This window comes from Aythya marila (assembly GCF_965140915.1).
Source record: "Aythya marila genome assembly, chromosome: 1".
Lineage (NCBI taxonomy): Eukaryota > Metazoa > Chordata > Aves > Anseriformes > Anatidae > Aythya > Aythya marila.
The window spans coordinates 70,115,925-70,141,295 of record NC_139042.1 but is presented as its reverse complement, the minus strand read 5'-3'; the positions used below and the strand labels follow the sequence as shown (position 1 = coordinate 70,141,295).

Below are 25,371 nucleotides of genomic sequence, written 5' to 3'. Positions count from 1 at the left end.
TGAAATCATCAAACTAATGAGGCCACATGTTTATCTTAGAGTACAAATTATTTTGTGCTGAAAAGCCAAATAATTGAAATTACAAATTCATTTAGTTAATGGTTACAAAAATCAAGCAAAAGTTCTAAGTCTTTCCTAAGTTTTGTAAAGCTATAGAGGATGCAGAAGACGGCATTTTTTTTTTTTTCTTCTTAGTATCACAGGTATATTGAGATTGCAATCAAGCAGTGCAGGAGCTCTGGAATTGATTGCAAAATACATGGCCTCAGCATACTGGGACGTATACGTGCAGAGGATGAGGATTTGGCTGCAGTCCCTTTCCTTGCTTCTGATAATGAGGAAGAAGATGATGATAAAGCTAACACTGGGAGGTAGGTAACTGTAGGTGGGGGCAAAAAATTATAGAGACTTAGCATCTATATATTCCATTCAGGAGATTACTTGTAAGCAATGCAGTTTAATTAGGTTGAATGGCAGAAAAAGAAATCAGTATCTTTGTCAGAATTGTAGGTAGGCCATTTGTTAATTAAATATATTTTGTAAGATTATCACACTGGTAAGATGGTAGCATTTTGTATATCACCTACTGTTCTCAACCTGGAGTTGAAATCCTAGCTGAAAACTTGATAAATTCATACTTGGTATATATTTACCACTGCTCAAGAGAATACACACTCTGGGTTTTGTGATGTTTGTTTTTCGTAGCTACCTCTCAGCTGGGATGATATAGTTTGGATACCAAAACTATTCCAGTATTACAAAATCAGTAGATAAAGTAAAAAAAGTTTATATGTTATAGCATGAAGGTTGCTTAGACTAACTTTTTCCCTTTTTTTTCCTACTCCTAAATATCCTCAGTCTTGTTAGAAAGAAGGCAGCTGGGCTGGAATCGGCAGCTACAATAAGAACCAAAGTTTTTGTTTGGGGACTGAATGACAAAGATCAGTTGGGAGGACTAAAAGGTTCTAAGGTATGTTTGTGGTTTTAATACTTCAGTATGAGATGGAAGCAGCTAAAAATAAAATGTTCAAGTCTCACACAACTCAAATTTAATTCAAACATGATCAGAATTTTAAAGTTCATTACCAGAATCTATTACGGGTAGATTTTCATGGGTTTCTGATGTTAAGAAGTGTAGATATATGCTAGATGGAAAGTTTAGAGCAAATATGCATTTTGGTTGTTACTCTGAAATCTAGTTTTTTTTTTTTTAGCAACCACTTAATTGTTTGGTTTAGATGATAACAAACTAATTGTCTTAAAAATCTGTAGTGCACTCTGTTTTATTCCTTTTGAGTTTATTATATACATTAAGTGTAGATAATAGTGAACTTCTCTATGTATTACCTGTAAGCGGAGCTGGTTCAGTAATCAGAAAAAGAAGTTTAATTCTAATTTTTTCATTAGTGTAACTTGATTACATTTTAGTGCATTTGAAAGGAATTTCAGGTCTGTTTGCAACTGCTTATGCATAATTTTTGATATGATGCAAGATGGGAGATGCATGGTGAATATTGAATCAGTTTGAGATTTTAATCTGACAAGTATGCTAAGGGCATTAATTTCTAAATGAAATGTGTACTGTTGTGTCTGTGGAGTGCCTTTCACCAAAAAAAAAAACCCCACAAAGTTAAGCACCCTCAGTAAGTTTGCAGGTGACACCTGGTTGGGCGTGGGTGTTGATTTGCTTGAGGGTAGAAGGGCTCTGCAGAGGGCTCTGGGTAGGCTGGATCGGTGGTCTGAGGCAAACTGTGTATGAGGTTCCACAAGGCTAAGGGCTGGGTCCTGAGCTTGGGGCACAACAACCCCAAGCCGCGCTACAGGCTGGGGGCAGAGTGGCTGGAAAGCTGCCTGGCGGAAAGGGACCTGGGGATATTGGTCAATAGCTCCCTGAATGTGAGCCAGCCGTGTGCTTAGGTGGCCAAGAAGGCCAACAGCATCCTGGCTTAAATCAAAAATTAGCATGGTCAGCAGGACTATGGAAGTGATTGTCCCTCTATATTCATCTGGACAGTGATGTCAATATTAGCTTACAAAAGGCCTATGGAAAGTTTTTTTCCCTATATACTGCAATAAAGAAGTCTGCTGGAAACTGTTTTTTTATCTGCATAAAAATAAATAACTGATATCTGCCCTTCTTATAAAAGTGGATATGCCAGGTTTGAATATGTTAATTTAAAACACTTGAAAAGGGAGTAGTATTAGTATCTATCCATAAATATTCAGCTTGATCAAAGACTCCTTTGTAGCAATGAGGAAAACAGGTTGCTTGTTTGTTTCTCTTCTTGACTTTATCTCTAATCCAGATAGCTAAAGTGTTTTGCTATTGAAAAACTTAGTTGTGCTCCAGTTCCTGCATACTGATTAGAAGTGTGTTGGTCAACTTGTGTTTGTTTCAACTTGGTTTATTTTGCTTTTTGCCTTTCTTCAGAACTGAGTTAGATTTTCTCAAGAGAACTATACTGAAAAAAAAATCCTTGTTTTTATCCCATTTCATTTTCTCTCAGGCTTCTTGTTTATCATGGTTTCAGTACTGTGTGCCTTTTCTTGGTTTCTGTCTTTTGCCTAATGTATATTAACAGATGTGTGAACTATCTGAATAATACAGGGAATTTCCATGTATCTTAAATGTAGCTGTCAGATTAAGTGGATGATCACTTCAGAATAGCTCTTCTATTAAAAGTATAAAACTTTAAAATGTATTGTAGTAATTTCTGTTTCCTGTCTTCTCTAGATAAAGGTTCCTTCCTTTTCTGAAACCCTATCTGCCTTGAATGTTGTACAAGTAGCTGGAGGGTCCAAAAGCCTTTTTGCAGGTAATACAAGTTTAAAATATGTATTGGGTATTTAAGAGCAGAAATAAATTTCCAGTTTCAAAACATTAACGGTGTTACAAAATGTTTTTTTCCCCATTTTAGTGACTGTAGAGGGTAAAGTATATGCCTGTGGAGAAGCTACAAATGGAAGGCTGGGTTTAGGAATATCTAGTGGAACCGTGCCTATTCCTCGCCAGATTACAGCTCTCAGTAACTATGTTGTAAAGAAGGTGGCTGTTCACTCAGGTACTGGCTATTGCTATGCTTACATACATAAACAGAACATATTAAGCCTAAAAATAGAAGTTGTTTTGCAGTTTCTTGGGTACAGTGATGCCCCAGCATGCTTCTGTTTTTTTATATATATTTTTTTTATTTTTTAGAAGTAGAGTGTTAAGTACTGGAGGTCTTATGGTAAAATCTGTGAATTTTGAACATTCTTAATTTCTTAATTTGAACACTCTTAATTGCTGGAAAAGTTTTTGCAGTCTGATCCAGAGAAAGTATTTTCATTTTTTTTTCATACTGCTAAATTGTATGTGTGATACTGTTTTTTATTTTCCTTGCAGCATTAAAAATAAATTAAGTGATTATTTTTTTCTTTTAAATGTGCCAGGAAGTCTACATTCACAATTGTTTTGTGTTTTAAATTAAATAACATAAAAGCTGTTCAGAATGTGACTAATGTGTTGGGTAGAAAGGCTCATACAAATAAGTTGCAGAAACAAAGCAGTATCAAATTTCTGAGATTTCTGCTAGACCTCTGCCTGTTTCAATGTTTAAATTTGTTTTTACTTTCAGGTGGCCGGCATGCTATGGCATTAACTGTTGATGGAAAGATATTTTCATGGGGTGAAGGAGATGATGGAAAACTTGGTCACTTCAGTCGAATGTAAGGATACCAATTTTATCTGTGTTCCAGTAAGAGAGAACATTGCTATTGTGTGTCATAGCACAGCTAACCACCACGTTTGACAATTACAGGGTTCTTAATTTAATAGGAATAAAAAATTGTGTCCAAAAAGACTTTCTCAACAGAGTATGACAACTAACTAAATAAATACAGTTCAATCCTCCACATGACAATGCTAAAGAAAATTTAAATTTGTCAGGATTGTATGCAAATGGAACAGAGTTTTGAAAGAAAAAAGATATAGATATAACCAATGGGGAAATCTTTGTTTTTCGTTCTGGTATATTCTGAGATGTTGCTCAGAATACATAGAAAATGAAAGTACTCAAATCAGATATTTAATATATGATGATACATAAATATTAGGGGGGTGTGTGTCACTCAAATCTATGAAAATGGAAGTCCAGATTAGAGCAGTATTATCATTTCCTTGTTCAACTGCCTCATGTTTTCTGTGATGTATTAACAGAAAGACTTGGAATTCTTATCATGGGCATTTATTGGGAGCTAACTTTCCAAAAGTCACATGTATATTTATAAAACATGAATAGTGGCTCTGATATAGTCAATATTAGAAAACCCTTTTGAGTTGAAACTCTTCCCTATATTCAAAGTATATTGTTATGATGTGAATAGTAAATGTTTCCAGTACTCTCACAGAAACCTGACAATAAATTCCAGTTCTGATTTCTCTTATTAACAAGCAAAATTGGGATGGAAATGTCAACTTTTAATCTTATTGTCTGCTCTTTGTCATCACGGTGGAAAAATAGTTATACCTAACAAATCACTCAACCTTGGGTGATGATAGGATATCAGTTTTCACTTTATATATATGCTTTTTAATTAATTCATAATTTTGATTTTGATATTTTAGTTTTGTCACCTAAATTTTGCAGTGTAGATGCTTAAAAAAATTAAAATCCGAACAAAACCTTTGGAGTACGTTAGAACAGTATAAATTTAAAATGTATGGTGCTTCTACAGGATACGTCTTAGAATTGTAAGCTGCATTTTATTTTATCTTCAGGATACTGTTAGTTTTACACAAATATTTTTTTAGGTTATAGAGGTTGATGTATTGTGAAACTCTTTCAGAAGTGATGCAATGATATATTCTTTACTCACTGTCTTTAGGAACTGTGATAAACCCAGACTGATAGAAGCATTGAAAACCAAACGGATCCGTGATATTGCTTGTGGTAGTTCCCACAGTGCTGCCATTACCTCTAGTGGTGAACTGTATACATGGGGTCTTGGAGAATATGGAAGGCTAGGACATGGAGATAATACTACACAGCTGAAACCTAAGATGGTAAAGTAAATGTTTCTCATCTCTGATGAAATGCGAGTGTTTAGTGACTGATAAAGTAAAGCAAAGCCGAAATTGTAAAAGCAGTATGAAGACATCATTTTGGAGCAATCTGATGAGGTTTTGGTACACACACCTCTTTATTAGGTATGCAAGGTATTTCAGAAAGGCCAAGAATCACAGAATGATTTGGACTGGAAGGGACCTTAAAGATCATCGAATTCAAACTGCTGTGGGCAAAGACTCCTTGCTCAAAGCCTCATCCAACTTGGCCTTGAACGCTTCCAGGGATAGGGCGTCCACAGCTTCTCTGGGCAACCTATTCCTGTGCCTCACCACCCTCTGAGTGAAGAATGTACTCCTAATATCTCATCTAAATCTCCCCTCTTTTAAATTACCCCTTGTCCTATCACTCCACTACCTGACAAAGAGTTCCTCCCCAGCTTTCCTGTAGGCCCCCTTTAGGTACTAGAAAGCCACTGTATTGTCTCCCTGGAGCCCTCTCTTCCCCAGGCTGAAAATCCTGATCCAGTTTCTCTTGCTTTGTCATGGAAAATGATTCAGAGCAGCTAGTGCTGTTCTGAATATCCATGTCATGCATCTGCTTTGACACATAGCTGGAAGCTACTGTTGTCACTGAGCAGTGTTGGATATTGATTAAGTGGGGCTTGATTAAAGCTTTCCTAAATAGCATGCTCAGGCTGGACATAAAGAACAAGATTAATTGTAAGAGCTTGAAAACGTTTGTAAAACTTTTAAAATATAATGAATCTCTTTGAAACATCTTTTTTCTGTTTTGTAGGTTAAAGTGCTCCTTGGCCACAGAGTAATTCAGGTTGCTTGTGGAAGCAGAGATGCTCAGACTCTCGCTTTGACAGATGAAGGTAGGAATGTCTTGTTCCAGAAGCTTTCTGGCACGTAGGACTACTGTGATCGTTGTTTGACCTGCAGTTTGGTGTTTGTTAGGTTTGGTGTTTTCTTGGGGTGATGGTGATTTTGGAAAACTGGGCCGAGGAGGAAGTGAAGGATGCAACATTCCTCAGAACATTGAAAGACTAAACGGCCAAGGCGTTTGTCAGATTGAGTGTGGTGCACAGTTCTCGTTGGCACTGACCAAGTCAGGAGTGGTATGGACATGGTACGTTAAATATGCTGGAAAATATTAACAAAGCAATTGCTAAGTATGTGTTGTATTTGCTGCTCTTTGTTCATCTTAACCCCATCTGTGCCTTCTCTGTGTGCAGACTTCGTCTTTTAGATTGGAATCTCTTTGAGACAAGCTGTGATCTGTTCAGTTACTGTCTTGTAGCATGCCGAGTTGTCTGTTGTACTTTGTTAGGATGCCTGGGTCTCACTGAATCAGTGGAGGAAGTAGAAGATCATTCCCTCTTAGGAACAATAAAGCATGCAAAGAAATGTTAATTTTAGACTTTGGAGCAGACTGTGAAAGAGAACATGAGAATTGTATCATGGAGTATGTAGCCTACAGTTAAAATAGAGACAGAGTAAGGATGTAATAAAGTAAGGACTCATCTAGTATTGAGAGGAGATGGAAAGGACTACACTGGAAACACATGGGGCATTGCAGAGTTCATTGCTGCTCAGAAAGCTACTGAATTGTCAGTAATGATCCTTTTTCTTCTCTCTATCTGTTCACTTCTGCTTTGTTATGAACACAAACTGGCTTTTTAAGTTTATAAACCTTTCCTAAAATTTTTGAGTTTCCTGAGTGGCAGATCAACCTCAGAGCCCTACCCATCTTTGTGTAATATGACTGTGAGCTGTTTGACATATATCAAAGCTAAGAAGATGTAAAGTGATCCTTTTTGTTTTATAAAGCAGCAATTGATGAATAATACATAGAGAAATTGACAAAACTTCTATTTTTATAAGTTTCTTCTCTTCTTAAAAGGGAGAATTGCTTTTAGGAGAGTTGTCATTTCTGAGTGGCTACTGGAAGCTGTATTTGTCTCTCACTTTTCCCCATATTTTAAGTTACTGTGGTGACAAAAGGAATAAGAGGAAGGGGAATTTGGCAGTCTTTAAGGATGCTTTGCAGAATTCTTGTTCATTCTCTCCTTCCCCCTCTTTGTCTTAATACTTACTTTTAGTCATAAAATCTACATCTATTTCATGACATTTCATGACAGGATTACAATGAGATTTTTTGTCTTTCTGCTGTACATGTCTGTACTTTAGGGTGGCAGAGTTCCTTCTCACTTTTCTTATCTTTATGAGTTTGTACTGATTTGAGGGCAAAATCGTAACTTCTGTGTTGTGTCCTTAGGTAGGCAATAATACACTGGAGGCAAATGTGATGTACAGTAACATCTTTTCTTGAGATATTGGAATTGGTAGTACTGAGCTGCAGAACTGAGTGAATGGTTACTAAAAACACAGTGGAAGAAGTCTGTTGTTTTCGTCTTCACTGATGTTATTAGAGAGATTTTAAGCTGTCTGTTACTTTTTGTCTATTGTATATTTTCAGTGCCGTTTTAACTTCTGTATGACAAGACTAGATAGACTGTGGAGGCTTGAGAGCCTATACTGAGGCTTGCAGTAGTGTGAAAAATGTCAGTTCTGCCAACATGGTAGTTTTTGTATTATTTTTTTTTCAAGTGAGTGGACATGGCAAGTGGTCTGTTATTTTTAGGTGTATCTTCAATAGTATAAGCTCGTCCAAACAGACTTGAATGAATTTTGTAAGTATACAAATTCAGCTGCAATATATACAAAAAGTAGTCATAAATGATGCCTGTTCTATACTGAGGTGAAAAGAAGTGAGGTCTTAGTATTAGAGTTCCATTTTGTATCCTTTGTATATGTGATGAGTATATATCATTTACGCAATGATAACTGAGGAGTGTTGATTTTGGAAGCTGCATTGACAAAGGAATGTGCAAACAGTGTAATTGTCCTGAATTTTGCTTTTATTTTTCTATCTGTTTTAGGGGTAAGGGAGATTACTTCAGGCTAGGCCACGGTACTGATGTGCATGTCAGAAAGCCGCAAGTAGTGGAAGGATTGAGGGGTAAAAAGATCGTGCATGTGGCAGTAGGTGCGCTCCATTGCCTGGCCGTTACTGACACTGGACAGGTATGCTTCCCTTTATCCTTGATCCAGAAAGAAACAAACTGTTGAAGAAGACTGTAATAGCATCAGTGCTGATTAAATAGAAGAAAATTTTCTCACTATATTTATTTGCTTTTTGAAGTACCGAACAAATATGTGCATTTATTATAATTTGAAATCCATTAGCCTCCATATTACTGTTGGACTTCAAGTGTAGTTGTTTTAGTATTTTTTGTTGTATTTTCTTAATTTGTGGATTATTCACATGATCTGTTTCTGGCTTCCCACTCTTAAAATGAAATAGTAGTCACAGTATTTGGATAGCCGCTTCTGCTGTGGTCCAGCATTGTTACTATCATAGTATTGAGATCTCCAGTGTAATTACTGTGCAACTGATTCTTTTAATTTAATTGTTCACTGTGAACATTGAATAATTTATGTATCAACCAATGATTTATGAATCTACAGTAATTTTTGAGTCACCTGATAAAGGACTGCTTTGATTTTTTAATGTATGGTAATTCCTGCATTATTTAAAAATAAAAATAAAAAAAAAATAAGTCATGGCAATAAGTTTTCTGAATTATCTTGGCTTAATAATACAAATCACTAAAGCTTCTCTGCAGAAATTTTAAAGAAAACAATTATATGAGGCAATCAGTGAGACAAAGTAATAAACAGAAATGTTTACTGGCAGGTTTACGCTTGGGGTGACAATGACCACGGACAACAAGGCAACGGAACGACTACAGTCAATAGAAAGCCCACTCTTGTACAGGGCTTGGAAGGCCAGAAAATCACCCGGGTTGCTTGTGGATCTTCCCACAGTGTAGCTTGGACAACAGTGGATGTAGCTACACCATCTGTTCATGAACCAGTACTTTTCCAGACAGCGAGGGACCCTTTAGGTGCTTCTTATCTTGGTTGGTATTCATCGCCTTATGTTTTCTTTATGCCACTGCAGAGCTCGTTGTGTTTGTGGTTTAACAGTTGATAAAAGAGTGCAAAAAGAAAAGTGTGTTTCAAAAAAAAACAAAAAACAAAAAAAAAGACATAGAGGAAAAAAGAATGAACAAAAAACATTCCTGACCCAAAAAGCAAAATCTCTTCTTGAAAATGGAAGATAAAAAGGATTTGCTCAGAAGAAACATTAGTTTGAATGTTTGTTTATCTTCAGGCAATTAAAATGCAGCATAATTTATCAAATGCCCCAAATTCTTTGTCTTTATTCTGTGATAGAGCTTTATGAAGATAATAGTAGATGGATGCTACTGTCTTCTTACATTGTCTTTTACTTAATTTCTGTTTTTTTTTTTTTTTTTTTTTTTTTCTAAAGTAAGTGACTAAGAATTAGGGAGGCAAGAAAGCGATGTTTTTGTGTTGAATATAAAAGGGCCAGCATTTTGCTAATTATTTTCTTTCAAAACATGGGTATTTAAAACAAGATCAAAAACTACATAATAGAATATTTGTTTAGAATTGCAAGGGTACCTAATAAATATTAATGCTGTTTGGGAATTTTTGTTTAAGAAAAACTTGTTTTAGATTCCAATAGAGAAAGTATTTATCTGTATCACACCATTGTTCGTGACTAAGTAACAAGGTGGAACACTTCATTTTATGAAAAGCACTTGCTGAAAAGCCTCAGTATTGACTTTAATATTGCAGCTGTAGGAACTGCAGTTTAAAAATCTCCTGTAGACTTAGATTTACAGTCGTCTTTACTGTGTGACAGAGCCCTGGCACAGGCTGCCCAGAGAGGCTGGGGGTCTCCTCCTTGGGGATCTCCAAAAGCCGCCTGGAGATGGGCCTGGGCAGCCTGCGCTGGGTGGCCCTGCTGGGGCAGGGCTGTGGCCTGGTGGCCTCCAGAGGGCCCTGACAGCCTCAGCCACTCTGTGATATGTGATCTTTAAAGATTTACAAAAAAAATAATAAAAGAACATAAAAATAAATACTTGCTTTCTCTTTTTTCTCCTTACTTCAGGTGTTCCTTCAGATGCAGATTCTTCTGCTGCCAGTAACAAAATCAGTGGTGCAAACAGTTCGAAGCCGAATCGCCCTTCCCTTGCAAAGATTCTCTTATCACTTGATGGGAATGTTGCCAAACAGCAGGCACTGTCTCATATTCTGATGGCATTACAAATTATGTATGCCAGGTAGGCATGCAAGTGTTCTTGTGTCTTAAGGAGTGAATGACGATATAGCTGGCTTTCTTTTAGTGCCTGTTGAGTCAAATATAAACGGTTTTACCAATTTGGAATCCTCAGGATGGGGCCAAGCTTCATTGGAATTATCTTTTGATGTTCCTGTTAACTTTATGATGTTGTGGTTTCTTCAGAATGAGGAAATTTCCAGTACCTGAGGAAAAACAATTTTTTATTCAAGAATGCTCAAGTAAACCATGTAAAAGGAGCATAAGTAATTTGTGATAGGTGAAGTGGAAGAAGCAGTGGGGGACAGGGTGAAAAGAATAATAAAACTTAGCTGTGCCCTCCTTGTTGGTAGAGAAGAGAGTATATTTGTGCTAAAATTTATAAAGATGAACTTATGTAAAATAGTGTGGCCTTAAGAAACAGCATTAACCATCTGACTTGAAGGATGGAGATAAACTACTCTGTAAATTCCAGTTTGGAAACCTTTGGTTATTTTATTAAGACAGGCTCATATTTTCTCTAGTTCAACAAGGGAGTATAATTAGGTTTATGTTCATCTGTCTTAAATGATTTCAGGGATGCAGTTGTTGGAGCGTTGATGCCTGCAAGTATGATTGCACCGGTAGAATGTCCCTCTTCATCGCCAGCCCCCCCGTCAGATGCCACGTCTACAGGAAGCCCCGCAAATGGAGATGAATGTATGCTTGTAGGAGATCTAGAAGAGAGGCTGAGCCCAAATCCATGGCAGGACAGGAGAGGGGAGGTAGTATCAAATGAATTTTCCGACATCATTTAACAGTAAAGCTGAAAAATACTGCTCAGTGCTTAGTTTGATAGAGAGATTGAACAGTTCTTTTGTGCTATGATCTCTGGAGTGGGTATGCTGTGTGCGTCAGATTTGGAAAAACTAAGATTTTAGTCTGAAAGCAATCGAGAACTGAGAATGTAGTATGTCATTAAAAGGCAATTATGATTTTTTTGTAGTATTTTAAAGTTGATTTAAAAATATTAATTATTTGGTTAGATATCAAAGTAATTTTACAGGAGTGATCTTTAAAAAAAAGTCTGGATTTAAGGGAATCTTCAAAAATTACTTAGTGGAACATAACTTGTAAACTTATGTTAACTAATGTAGACAGGAGAGCTTGAATGAAATTTTACTCTCTTGATGCCTAACTGCTAAGAGAAGCAGATAAAAGGAAAGGCTTGCTACTGAAGATCTTTCTCAGGCTTTTAACATGCAGTGTTTGGGGTCATCTTCTGCACTGCAGACTCCTGTGCAGGCACTCATGCTTTATTGTGTTTTTGTAGCAGCTGGCATTTGCAGGGGTCAGGGCTGGTTTGCCATGATAGGAATATAAAATAGAAGCCAGAAAACCAGGGAGTGAATCTGTTGTATTTGAATTTGTCTGTTTTTGAATTGCTGCTGACTTTGAATGTAAACCCTTCAAACAAATAGACTCCTAAAGGATTTACAGTATCCTATTGCAGCCTTTGTTACTTACTGTTCATTTTGGTTAGGTTGTTTCTTCAGAAGATGCTGTGACGCCATCTGCTGTAACTCCCTCAGCTGCTGCTGCTTCTTCACGTCCTTTCATTCCAGTCACAGATGATCCTGGAGCTGCCAGTATCATTGCAGAGACCATGACGAAAACCAAAGAAGTAATGTTGTCAATACCTTCCTTAAGTTCTTTCAGTGTTTTTATTGAGCACTTGTGCTATTTTAATACTTAAACTATTCTATATATGAATGCATTTTTGAAGTATATTAAAAGACAGGTTAATTAATATTACTTCCTTTTCTAAAGCTGAACAAGGTTAGTTTTAGAAAAGCCTTTCCACTTGAGAAACAAGTTTAACAGTAGACTAATTCTGCGCCCATGTAAACCCGTAATTAGTAATTGTCTTGAACTACCTTCAGACTTCTTCAGACAAATTATTGTGTTTAGATTCAATGAGATGCCTCTTTCTTCTTCGCACTGTCAATCTTTCTGCAATCTTTCTTGTTTTGTAGGACGTAGAAAGCCAAAGTAAAGTATCTGGCCCGGAACCTCAGTACTTGGATGAATTTACTAGTCTCTTAGTACCAGATGACACACGAGTCATGGTTGACCTGCTAAAGCTTGCTGTGTCCAACCGAGCAGGTGAAAAGGGAAGAGATGTTCTCTCAGCTGTTCTGTCTGGCATGGGCACAGCTTACCCACAGGTCAGGTTTTGTTTATCTTGCAGTTTAACTGTCATTTTTACTCTTAGCTTATTAGAAATTTGTCTTGTATTTGAAATATAGTTTGATTTACTGAGAAGCTTATTACGCATGAAAATTAGAGTTGAACTTCATGTATGTAAGCCTTACTATTTTTAATAGAAATACGATATGAACATATGTATTTGCAATAAATGTCAGTATATTTCCTTGGTTTGTCATGCTGGCAAACCATGAAGCTGAATTAACCAAACCCTATTTGATGAATCTCTGGAACGTTAGTTTAAAAAGTTTCATGTTGGTTTTGTTTTACACTTTATTTCTCAAATTGGTGCAGTCATTATTGCTAGCTAAAATGTCAGTGTTGTTAAGAATATATAGTTCTTGATTTTTAAGGTTTATATTTGATGCATTGAAGCTTATAACTCTTTACAAAGTATCTATGGATGTGGGTTCCCTTGGGAAAACTAACAAATAATTAATAGATGTTCTAACCCTGGATGCTAACAGCTATACAAAAGAATAGGACAAATCACAGATGTTTTATATAATGTCTGCTAATAGGAATGAACTGAAAGTTGTTTAACATTTTCCAGCTTTACCCTTTAAATATCTCTGTAATGAGCATGATGCGTTTGTTTTAAGATTCTTATGTGATGTAGTTCATTTATGGCTTTGCGCTGTTTAAAGATTGCTTTGAAACATTGGAAATGATGCAAAGCTGGTGTTTGTGTTCCTTTTTAAAACTTGGATCACTATCCAAAAAGATAAATAATGATTCTAATAAAGATTGTATATTGAATTCAGAGTTTTTAAAAATAAATGAAATAAATGACAAGACAGCTATACTTAAAAAAATTAAAAATAAAAATGTCTATCTGTCCTAGTAAACCCGGATTGTGTGAGACCCTATCTGATGTGATTAGTATAGGAGTAATAAGGTGGCATTTTTGGAGCTGTTTTTTTTTCCAGTTTTTAAATTCCTTATTATGATCAGTTCTTTGTGTACTCCTGTTCTGGATTTGAGATAGTTATTTCCCTCCCACCCCAGTGAAATGCAAAGTATATGCACTAGCATATCAGCATTTTCCCTTCTAGCATTAATAGTGAGTGGCTAAACAACTTTTTTTCTTTCCTACTCTTTAAAAAATGAGTACTATTCTCTCTAAATTGTATGTTTTAATGTTATATTTTGGTTAAAAGATTACATCTTTCACTAATCTCTTGGCCTATGATTTAGTTATGCTCTATTTTAGTTTTTCTGCAAGGGAAAAATATTATTTGTTCTGGCTTTTACTTATTGGAGATTTATGGTGTTTGTCTTCTAGTTTTAAAACTTTTCAAGCTTTAGCAGCATTAAAATTATTTTTTAATGAATACAATAGTTTATGAGTCAGGATTTTTTTTTTTTTTTTTATTCAGGAAGAATGGTAGTTGGCTTTAGATTTCTTGGGCTAACCATACATACTTTTTGTAAACTTGATTTTAGGTTTGTCTCTTTCTTTTTTTTAGGTTGCTGATATGTTGTTGGAGCTATGTGTTACTGAGTTAGAAGATGTGGCAACTGATTCACAAAGTGGTCGCCTTTCTTCGCAACCAGTTGTGGTAGAAAGCAGCCATCCATATACTGATGATACATCTTCTAGTGGCACAGTTAAAATACCAGGTATAGAATTCCTAGAGTTTTGTTACTGAAATCCAGTTACTTGCAAGCCTACATGCATATTTTTTTTCCTCAGCTTACAAAAATATGTGTAGAACTTTTCATAGAACAATTGAATCATAGAACAACTTGGGTTGGAAGGGACCTTAAAGACCATCTAGCTCCAACCCCCCTGCCTTGGGCAGGGATGTCACCCCGTGCACTAGGTTGCCCAGGGCCTCATCTAACCTGGCCTCAAACACCTCCAGGGATGTGGCATCCACAGCTTCCCTGGGCAACCTGTGCCAGTGCCTCACCACCCTCCGAGTGAAGAATTTCCTCCTAACCTCTAATCTAAATCTCCCCTCTTTTAGTGTAAAACCATTCCCCCTTGTCTTGTCATTGTCCCCCTTGTCTGCCTGAGCAAAAAATTGTTCCCTGTCTTTTTTATAAGTCCCCTTGAAGTATTGGAGCCTTCTCTTCTGTGGGCTGAACATCCCCAGCTCCCTCAGCCTTTCTTCAGCCCTCTGATCCACTTCATAGCTCTCTTCTGTACCCATTCTACCAGATCAACATTACAATACAAACAACAATACATACAAAGATACAACAGTATAAAAATATTACTTTTAAAGTAATGCTACGTATCCTGTTGCTGTAATAATATATTTCTTAAAACACTTGCATACCACATGAACATCTCAGTCCTGTGAAATATACTTTTACCCACGTTTGGGTTCTCTGTGATGGAATTCTGTATACCATTTCTCTGCAGCTATGTATTACTGCTGTCTTCTGTTCAGTTACAAAGCTGAGAATAATCTGAGTTGTTTTCAGGGTCAGTAACTGAACACCTTTCCTTCAGCCTTGATCATTAGGAAATACTTTTTTCCTTTCTTTACTGTATTTTCATGTAATGCTTCCTTCAGTATGTTATCTGGTACTTAGTTCTCTGTTGCCTGTATCTTTTGATATTTGTCTTAACTGTAAATAGACTTTTTTTTTTACTAGGGCAACTTCAGTTGGGACTGTTCTTAATATAGTCTTCTGTCTTCTAGCCCCAGTTCACATGAGCTTTCTATGATGTAAGTCTTTCAAAGAGAAGATATTAGACAAACAATGTCATGAAACCAAAGCAAGTCCACGTTCTCATTTTTATTAATGAGCACTCTGGCTTCCAAACCATTGCATTTGATTTCATGTGGATTTCTAAAATACTGCATTTGTTTGTGGTATTGATTGCTCTGTAGAAGTGTGTAAATTCTTTGTTGCTGTTTAGGTGCTGAGGGACTGAGAGTAGAATTTGATCGCCAGTGTTCTACAGAGCGGCGTCATGATCCACTCACCATCATGGATGGTGTCAACAGAATTGTTTCCGTCCGATCAGGTGCTCTTCAAAAGTGTCTTGTGTGATTTACTGTTAAACGCTGAATGAAATGTACCACTGTGACATACTCCTTGTCAAAGATATACCAATAACAAAGAGGAAAAACTATGTAAATTGATATTCTATTTTAAAGAAAAAAAAGAAGACAACCACTGTATGATCTACATACAGACATGAAAGATTGCTTTTCCAAAGAGCAGTTGGAGTGTAAAAAATTAATTACTAGCACCCATGGCACCATGTGTGAATTTCTGTATAATCAAAGCATATTTTAACAAATTGGAAAAACAATTGTAAAACGGTATTCTTTAGCTAGGTTTTGTCTTTTTCAAGTAATAATTATAGAGATTTGAGCTTTTTTACAGTCAAGACAAATGCTCTTCTGCTGTTGAATGCCCAAAATATAATCTAGGCTCTCTCTTTCTGTTTTCTGCTCTGATCTATGTAACTAACACTACATAAAATCTCACATCTTTTATCATATCTGTAATTTCATTTTAAAGCACTGTTGATTTTTCAGTAGATGATGGAGGAATATTTTTAATCAAATCTTATATTGACCTACCCATACATTGTGTGCAAGGGTCTAAGTAGTTACTGCCTATGCTTAACACTTCCAAACATTCGTGATGTGGGCTTTTACTGTTCACCACTTTTTCCTCAACCTGCTTCAGTTGCACATGTTCACACGATTCATTATTGAGCTGGCTTTGGTTGGAAAAAGACCTAAGGTTTACGAAGATCTGTTACAATGTACTAAAAGTTAGCATGAAAAGAACTTGAAAATTCTTGCAATTTTCAAACAGAACAAGGGATTCTAATAAGGTCTCATGATTGTGTTTTGAAAGAGGTATTAAAAGCACTGAGAACATATGTTAAAAGTGGTAATTGAACTGTTTAAGAATTAAGTTTTGTTAATGTAGCATCTTTATAGTTATATTCACATGCTCCATATACCTTTTTATTTTGTATTGTATTTGTGATGTTTACAAGACATAATCATTGAGGGAAGTTACTGTTGGTGAGTGGCTTGTATTGGCTCAGTCAGTGTATGTGAATATGTTCATATTACCTGCTGTAACAGGTCGAGAGTGGTCAGATTGGTCTAGTGAGTTGCGAATTCCAGGGGATGAACTGAAGTGGAAGTTCATCAGTGACGGCTCCGTAAATGGATGGGGATGGCGATTCACTGTTTACCCTATCATGCCAGCTGCAGGTAAGCTCATCACATTTACATAAGGATGAGAGAGTATATTTACTAGTTTAGTTTCTACAGTTAAATTTATTCCACAATCTAAATATTTACATGCTGTTTAAATATTTAATTAACATTTAAATATTTAAATTTATATTCATAGTATGAGAAATTTTTTTCATACCTGGGAAAAATTTTCAACAAAGTCCTGAGAGGTGTACTTGTACAGGAAGGAGAGAAACAGATATTTTTGTAATTGTTGTAACCTCTCCATCAGTGAAGAGAGGTTACTTCTGAGGCATAATTCATGTGATTTTTTTTCTAATGAGCCTTTGGAATTAGGTGAACTGTGTTGTGACTGGTGATAGGATGCAATGGAACGGCTTAAATCTGATTTGGGGGAAGTTCAGACTGGATATTAGGAAAGAGCTCTTCACTGAGAGGAGGGTGGTCAAGTGCTGGAATAAGCACTCGTGGTCATGACCCCAAACCAGTTGTTGAAGCAGTGTTTGGTAATACTCTTAGATACAAGGTTTAACTCCTAAGAGCTGCCCTGTGTGGAGGCACAAGTTGAACTTGATCCTTGTGGGACCCTTCCAACTCAAGACATTCGATGATTCTATGTCATGAAAGTGCGTCTGCCTTCCTGTCCCTTCAAAGGGAGGTGGAATGGACCAACTCAGATGTAGACCAGCGCTGTAGACTGCTGCATTTGGTCAGCTAAATCCTGCCCTTGTTCTGTTCTTATGTCAGTTCAAAGGGAAATCTTCTCCACCTTCTATTTTCTTAGTTTGTTTTATTTTTTGTTTCTTGCAGGCCCCAAGGACCTTCTCTCAGATCGTTGCATTCTTTCATGTCCCTCAATGGATTTGGTTACATGTTTGTTGGATTTTCGCTTAAATTTTGCTTCCAACAGGAGTATAGTTCCTCGCTTGGCGGCTTCTCTTGCAGCTTGTGCTCAACTGAGTGCCTTAGGTAGGTGTAAGTCTTAAGTTTGTCTGCTTGTTTGAAGTTAAAATGATTGTTTAAAGTAATTCTGGGTTTTGTGTGCTTATGTTTCCTTAGCTGCTGGCCACCGAATGTGGGCCTTGCAGAGACTACGGAAACTGCTCACAACAGAATTTGGCCAGTCTATTAACATCAACCGGATTCTTGGAGATAATGATGGGGAAACACGAGCTTTGGTAAGCAGGCAGTGATGCTCTTCTCTGACGTTTTTCACGTTAAGATATATGCAAAGCATTAAAAATGTTGGCCCTGCTGTAAAAGGCTTTTGTTAACCACAAAACAGGACGTGCACATGAATAGGCTACTTTCACAAGTCTCTAAGTCCCTGTAAAGGGACACCATTTTAGGGGAAAAAAAAAAGCTAATTTCAGTTTTATATGTGTGATTTTGGAATTGTCAAAAAAAAAAAAAAAAAAAGAAAAAAGATGCAAATACTTCTGTATTTGGAAACGATTCGTCACAAAACTAACTGTAGTTTGGTAAGTTACTAATTTTTTGTCATAGTTATCTAAATAACTCATTGCAATGCATAGACAAATGTTCTTGTTCTGTGGTTTCTCCTAGAGTTTCACAGGGAGTGCTTTAGCTGCTTTGGTTAAAGGTCTTCCAGAAGCTTTGCAGCGACAGTTTGACTATGAAGACCCTATTGTGAGAGGTGGCAAACAACTGCTCCACAGCCCTTTCTTTAAGGTAATGCAATCAGTAAAGAATTCATTGCACAAGTTATTCTGGATTTTTTTTTTGTGATACTAGCTCACGTGGTAGTGATAGAGAAAATTCTTGTGAAGATTTTATTCTTATCTTAATTAATTGTGAAAAATGGGTCTGAAGTCACAGATGAAATTGCATAAAGATTAATCAGAATGCTGCTTCTAAAAGGGGAACCAAATATGCAAATACAACATCAGGAGTACCTAGCTAGGCAGAGGTAGGTAGCCTTGAAAGTATAGTAGATTACAGTTGAAGCTGTGTTTTTGACAACTGATTTGAGTTTCCCTAACAGGAGTATTGTATATTTTTATTTGTTTAAATAACCTGAAGATGTTCCTGACCTCTGGTTGGAAGAAATAAAAATGCCTTAAAAGTAAGGCTCTTTAGTTTTGGGTCTTGTACTTCAAAATGCAAAGAGCTGAGGAGGTCTAGGGAAAATCAACAAGAGTAAGAAGGCTGAAAAAGCCTTCCCTGTAGTAAAAGTTAAAATAAGAGGGTTTATCTACCTTAAAGTCTTCCAGTAAAAGGTTTTACAGAGAAGTAATCTATTGTTCACCATCTTCACCAGTAAACTAAATTGATTTCATTAGTGGAAAGATACTTAGTTTAGAAATGGAAGGTAAAAAGTTCAGCATGTGTCATTTGATGTTGAAAAGATAATTAATCTAGGAGTATTTTTCACAGGGGTACTGTGAAAATTGTTGGATTGGAGGAGGAAATGAGATAGCTAACTGTGTGAAATTGTCTGGGTACACTTGATGCTGCCCAGTCAATGAGAGTAATGAAGATGGATAGCTCTTGATGTCCCCTGTACTTTACATTTCTTTGAGACTGTGTTCATGCCCTGCTGGTCTGAGCTGTTCTACTACATCAAATGCATATTACTCTTTATTACACATTTTTGATGCATCTGTTTCGTTTGTCTGCAGGTGCTTGTGGCTCTCGCTTGTGATCTAGAATTGGACACTCTCCCTTGCTGTGCAGAGACACACAAATGGGCTTGGTTCAGAAGATACTGTATGGCATCCAGGGTTGCTGTGGCTCTTGATAAAAGAACTCCATTACCTCGCCTTTTCCTCGATGAGGTATTGCAGGAATATTTTAAATAGCTCATGGAACATGTGAAAATGTTCCCTTTAAAAGAATATGCTGAGATTTGAAGTGTTTTATGTCAACTACGGTAGGATAATTGGAATAACATTGTTTAATCCAAAATATTTTACAGGTGGCAAAGAAAATCCGAGAATTAATGGCAGATAATGAAAATATGGATGTTCTTCATGAGTGCCATGATGTCTTTAAGAGAGAACAGGATGAACAGCTTGTCCAGTGGATGAATAGGTTATTGATTTCAGCTGTCACTTGTTTTGTCTTGTGATGCTTAACTCTTATGCAACAAACAACTTTTTTTTGTGACTTCCTAGAAGCTCTTTTATAACTTTTTTGTTTTGTTTCAAATTTTACGTAGACGACCTGACGATTGGACACTTTCAGCTGGAGGCAGTGGAACTATTTATGGTTGGGGTCACAATCATAGAGGACAACTTGGTGGGATTGAAGGGGCAAAAGTCAAAGTCCCAACTCCGTGTGAAGCTCTTGCTACTCTTAGACCAGTGCAATTAATCGGTGGTGAACAGACTCTGTTTGCAGTGACTGCTGATGGAAAAGTAAGCGTACAATAAATAATTTTTTGTTAAACTCCCTTTAAAAATTTCATCCTGTTATTCAGAATGAGTTAGGCCAAGTCAGTAGTAATATGTGTATCCTATTTAATACATTAAATATATTTTTAAATGAAACTAAACTGTACCAACTCTGCCGGTACAACACAGGAATTCAATGTACAGTTGCATTAAATGCTTGAAACAAGACATGAATACTTTATTTTTCAATTCAGAACTGTGATCAGATTTTGGAAAACAAAGAAAGAATAGAAACAACAGGCTCATAGAGTCCCATAAAACAGTACAGACAGTAAAATGTGAAGGTGATGTTGCCTCCCTGGCAGAAGAGAGTTATAATTGGAATCTGAGATTGTTCAGGGCTAGCTAAATGCCTTTAAATTAGATATTGCAGTATTTAATTTGTAGATGCTTAAATCCTCAGTGGAAAGGAATGCCATGTAAAGATTTAGGGTTAGGTATAAGAGAAAAAAAATAAGTTTGTAAATTTGAAAACAACTTAATTTTGATACAGATGGCAGCTTTGTGTAGAGGATGTGATTGAGATTTTTAGCTAGACTTCTTGTAACACTTTCACTATAGTGTATCACTAGATTAATGTTTCCGTCCTAAGCAGTCAGTATCATCCTTGTTAATGATTCACAAAAGGATAAGGAACGGATTAATTGCTTGACATCATTGCGTTGAGACAAATACCTTTTGGATAGACAAGAAGAGTAAAAAATGGTACTGTTTAAAAACTGCATGTATGGGATGGAATTGGAAGAAGCAATTGTGTTTACATGTGCTTTATTGCAAGGAAGAAAGAAAGCTACAACAGTAATGCTTGAAAGAAACATGTGGGTGATAGATGATATTGTAATACTATCACACACATTTATGTTTTCTAGATACTTTTACAAAATCAGCCTTAAAATTTAAAATAAAATTCATTAGATTAGTGACAGCTCATATTGACTCGAATATAGCCTTATTTTCATTCCTGGCATGAGAGGTACTAAATTTCATTAGTTCTACTTTCAGGTACAAGTAATTGAATGTTTCTTGGGGAAGGAAAATTAAATGCCTAGCAGACTAGAAACTGTGGCTTATGGCATAGGATTTAGAAACTTTGAAAATATAAAACCTTCTTAAAAAGTTCTTATTTTAAGGGGAATATGTGCAAACAGAATCACAGAATCACACAATTGAAGGGGTTGGAAGGGACCTCAAAAGATCATTGGGTCCAACCCCCCTGCCAAAGCAGGTTCTCTAGAGCAGGCTGCCCAGGTAGGTGTCCAGACAGGTCTTGAATATCTCCAGAGAAGGAGACTCCACAACCTCCCTGGGCAGCCTGTTCCAATGCTTCGTCACCCTCACCATGAAGAAGTTCTTCTGCATGTTGGTGTAGAACTTCCTGGGCTCTATCTTGTGGCCATTACTCCTTGTCCTGTCCCCACAAACCACTGAAAAGAGGTTGGCCAAATCGCTCCTCTTTTCAGAGGAGGGATTTTTAAACCATTTTATCTTTTTTATTATGAAACATGTATTTCTTATAAAGCTTGAAAACCTAGAGCAGAATTTTCTTTGCATAATTATATAATCATATTTCACTGATCAATTTTTTGGCAAAACAGATTGAAACTGGTGACAAGAAATTGCTGTGCTTAGTATTTCCTTGATTAAGGTTAGATTGTATTGCAGTAAAAAGAAGTGTGGAAAATGGTTTTTCAGAATTTGTTTACACGCACCTGACAGGGAATGTTGGAGCAGGCTAGCATAAATTCCTCTTGTGAAACTGAATAGTTGCATGCTACCTGCAGCTACTGAGTCTGCCTTGTTTGGGTTTGAAAGATAATCTGAATTGCCATGGGAAATGCTCCTGTGAGTGTAGAACAGTTGATTAACAAAATTAAGTCACAGTTGCATATATAGGTAGAATTTTCTCTTTCTTTCTGGACTAGCTTGTAGAATTGGAAAAGTAGATAGTTTCTGGAAATGTAAAACCTTCTTGAGGTCTTAAAGGGAAGCTGAAGGCTTTAAAGCTAAGCACAAACCAAGTGGTTATGAAGAATTTAATTATGTGTCAGGTCATCTCTGAAAGCAAAAGAAGTTAATGTCTATGCAGTAGAGATGACATGAGTAAGAGGCCTTAGATGATAAATATGGTACCTGCAAAGGGGGAGAAGAGGTACACATACTGGAGGAGTTTGTGTTTGTTTGCAGCCAGCTGTTTCTGCTTCAGATTTTATGAAGAATTTGTTGCCCAAAGCCAGCCTACCTTTTCCGTCTATGTTGATCTAGTAAGAAAAAGAATGTAACCTCTGTTTCAACTTTTGTCTTTGTCCTTAGACTAGTATAGAGGCAAGCAAAAAGCTGTTTTTTTCAGGCTTTTCTTTAATTATCTTTTAGTATACATTCAATAAGAATTCTTCTCTACAATTCTAGTGAATGTTCTTCAAGACACAAATGAAATTAAATCGTATTCTTCATTTTAAAGCTGTATGCCACTGGATACGGAGCAGGTGGTAGGCTTGGAATTGGAGGAACAGAGTCGGTTTCTACTCCAACTTTACTGGAATCCATTCAGCATGTGTTTATAAAGAAAGTCGCAGTGAACTCAGGAGGAAAGCACTGTTTGGCATTGTCTTCTGAGGGAGAAGTTTATTCTTGGGGTGAAGCAGAAGATGGTAAACTTGGTCATGGAAACCGAAGGTAATGCTTTGAGGTGTTATTTTGTTAAACTGCTAATGGGTATTATTACAGTTGCGATGTATTTAAGTGTTATATGAGTCTGTATATTGAAGTCAGTGTTAAGAAGTGATATGGGAAGGCATTTTTTTTAGATTGGAGAACTACAAAATACTTACCGGATAAAGTTACTTGGATTTCTGTGACTAGATCCTGTGTTCTAGCACACCTGTAGATGCTAAAGGCCAGTGGATTTCTTTTGGAATTTATCTTGTGGGTATGTGGAACTTCATGGCACTTTAGGAGGGAGCAGAACTGCCATTCTGCTTTTGATGTTCATATGCATTGTTTCCTATGTTAAAGGAGAAATTCTGTTGTGTTTGGGACAACAATATCCTGAACCAAAAAGAAAAAGGAATGTTTAAGTCTATGGAGAAAAGCAGTCCAATGCAATATACGTTATCAAAATTTCTAGTGTTAAATTGGACTGATCTTCCAGTGTAAATGCTTCTGTAATTTCACTTAACCTGTAATGCTTTAGTATAACATATGGTAAAATAATTCTAGTTTATTAACTAATTCATATTTCTGAATGAATAGTGAAACATCTTGAGGAAGTTAAACTGGCACAAAATTAAATTCTGAGGTAGATTCCCTTGTACTCATTTTATAAAGCTCTCTGTACGTTGATGTATGTGAATGGTCTATCCTAAAAGTTCTCAAAACAATTATTTTCATTTCAGCCCTTGTGATCGTCCTCGTGTAATCGAATCTCTGAGAGGTATAGAAGTGGTTGACATCGCTGCTGGAGGAGCACACAGTGCATGCATTACAGCTGCAGGAGACCTTTTTACATGGGGGAAGGGAAGATATGGGCGCCTTGGGCATGGAGATAGTGAGGACCAACTAAAACCTAAACTGGTAAGAAACGTTTGGAATTCTGTACGGTTTTAATCCAGTTCTTAACTTCTGATTTGTAACTTCCAATTTCTGTGTATAAAGAATAAAAGGAAGAAGTGGTGGCATACGTTTGTAGGAAACGTACTGTTGCTTTAGGAAACAGGAATGGATTGAAAGAATGAAGTAAAAGTAGAGCTGTAAAGCTCGGCTAGAGATCACCAAACAACTTATTACTAATTTGTTTAACCCTCCCTGTCAAGCAAAACAACATCTCTAGGGTGTGTAAAGGTCACAGCAGTTTACAATTGGTACAGATTTACAAGCTATTGTTGCTTCCAGTTTGGGTGGAGATGGGGGAGTGAAGTATCTTAAATGCACTTTAACTGCCTGCACTCCCTTCACATAAGTACTTCGCACCGAAAATAACCAGATGTGCTCATTCCCCTGCTCACAAAAGTAGGGTCTACCCACCTTTGTTATGCATCCTCCCCTTCCTTTCATTCCCACCCCCTCCCCACCCCATTTTCTTGGTTATTATGAAGGTAGCTAGTCTGTAGACGAGTTTGAAGTATGTGAAGTTGTGGATGATGGATTGGGCTACCTCTAATCCCTTATTTCAAGTATGGGTGTGGACTGGGAGGATGCAGTTAGTGTGGATCAGTATCCTTTTACTTTGTGATTCCCAATTCCATACTTCATCACTAGATGGCAGCATTTCAGAAGTTAAGATGTTGATTAAATTCAGATAATGCAAGTGCTAGGAAATCGTAAACTACTAAAAGACTATTGGGAAATAAGTGGTGTATACAGTAGTGAACCATAGAAACTGAAATTATGTGAACAGAACATAGTCTTTGAAAACCTTACATGTTTTGTATGAGTTATTTTCCCTGACTTCTTCAGTAAAAAAATTTAACTTGTCAACCAAGTAAAAAGGATAATCCAGTATTTTAAAATGTGTAGTCAGCTTTCATTTTGTTGGTTTGAAAAGAGCAAAGGCCTTTGACTTGAATTTATTTACATGATCCTGTGGTATTTCAGACCCACAGTTCCAGTGAAGCACCTTTCCAAGCTGGGTTTGTTGTCTTTTATGAAACTAAATGACTGAGTCTTTTGTTGTAAACAAGAACTGGTGATTGCTTTACAGGTTGAAGCTCTCCAGGGCTATCGTGTGATTGACATAGCGTGTGGCAGCGGCGATGCACAGACATTATGCCTTACTGATGATGATACAGTCTGGTCCTGGGGTGATGGAGATTATGGAAAACTTGGGAGAGGAGGCAGTGATGGCTGTAAAGTACCAATGAAGGTATTTGAATATAATTTTTTTCATTGTTTTAGAAACCATTAGGTTAAAGAGAACAACAAAAATAGATTCATTAACATAAGCAAGCTTCCACCTACCTTGGGACATCAGGATTCTTCTGTTGTTAATAATGGGATTTGTAGGATACAATGACTGGTCTTCAAGTTTTGTGCTGACTGAAGAAGTTGTACTTTGGTTTTCTTTTTGATGAAATTGCTGGCTTCAGGAATATTTCTTGTTTTAACTGGTTCTTAAGGTTAGATTTTTCCCAAGAAATCTTTATATTTCATAGAATCATAGAATGTTAAGAGTTGGAAGGGACCTTAAAGACCACCCAGTTCCAACCCCCCTGCCATGGGCAGGGACACCTCCCACCAGACCAGGCTGCCCAAAGCCCCATC

At 36.7% G+C, this 25,371-nt stretch overlaps 1 protein-coding gene across 4 annotated transcripts in view; it reads left to right on the top strand.

The window, feature by feature from the left end:
- The window catches only part of HERC2 (HECT and RLD domain containing E3 ubiquitin protein ligase 2), a 110,618-nt gene that overhangs the window by 66,017 nt on the left and 19,230 nt on the right, over positions 1 to 25,371 (top strand). For 3 of the 4 annotated variants that reach the window (XM_082773914.1, XM_082773912.1, XM_082773913.1), the window contains exons 56-81: positions 196 to 371; positions 859 to 970; positions 2,735 to 2,816; positions 2,919 to 3,062; positions 3,618 to 3,708; positions 4,867 to 5,044; positions 5,844 to 5,925; positions 6,008 to 6,179; positions 7,993 to 8,137; positions 8,811 to 9,036; positions 10,098 to 10,269; positions 10,843 to 11,029; positions 11,788 to 11,928; positions 12,281 to 12,472; positions 13,982 to 14,135; positions 15,391 to 15,498; positions 16,583 to 16,714; positions 17,510 to 17,668; positions 17,759 to 17,877; positions 18,266 to 18,391; positions 19,342 to 19,497; positions 19,638 to 19,753; positions 19,881 to 20,079; positions 22,574 to 22,788; positions 23,508 to 23,685; positions 24,812 to 24,973. In XM_082773914.1, coding sequence (XP_082630040.1) covers positions 196 to 371; positions 859 to 970; positions 2,735 to 2,816; positions 2,919 to 3,062; positions 3,618 to 3,708; positions 4,867 to 5,044; positions 5,844 to 5,925; positions 6,008 to 6,179; positions 7,993 to 8,137; positions 8,811 to 9,036; positions 10,098 to 10,269; positions 10,843 to 11,029; positions 11,788 to 11,928; positions 12,281 to 12,472; positions 13,982 to 14,135; positions 15,391 to 15,498; positions 16,583 to 16,714; positions 17,510 to 17,668; positions 17,759 to 17,877; positions 18,266 to 18,391; positions 19,342 to 19,497; positions 19,638 to 19,753; positions 19,881 to 20,079; positions 22,574 to 22,788; positions 23,508 to 23,685; positions 24,812 to 24,973 — 3,924 coding nt within the window. The remainder of the gene's footprint in view (positions 1 to 195; positions 372 to 858; positions 971 to 2,734; positions 2,817 to 2,918; positions 3,063 to 3,617; positions 3,709 to 4,866; positions 5,045 to 5,843; positions 5,926 to 6,007; positions 6,180 to 7,992; positions 8,138 to 8,810; positions 9,037 to 10,097; positions 10,270 to 10,842; positions 11,030 to 11,787; positions 11,929 to 12,280; positions 12,473 to 13,981; positions 14,136 to 15,390; positions 15,499 to 16,582; positions 16,715 to 17,509; positions 17,669 to 17,758; positions 17,878 to 18,265; positions 18,392 to 19,341; positions 19,498 to 19,637; positions 19,754 to 19,880; positions 20,080 to 22,573; positions 22,789 to 23,507; positions 23,686 to 24,811; positions 24,974 to 25,371) is intronic. The other variant, XM_082773915.1, reaches the window with a different exon arrangement.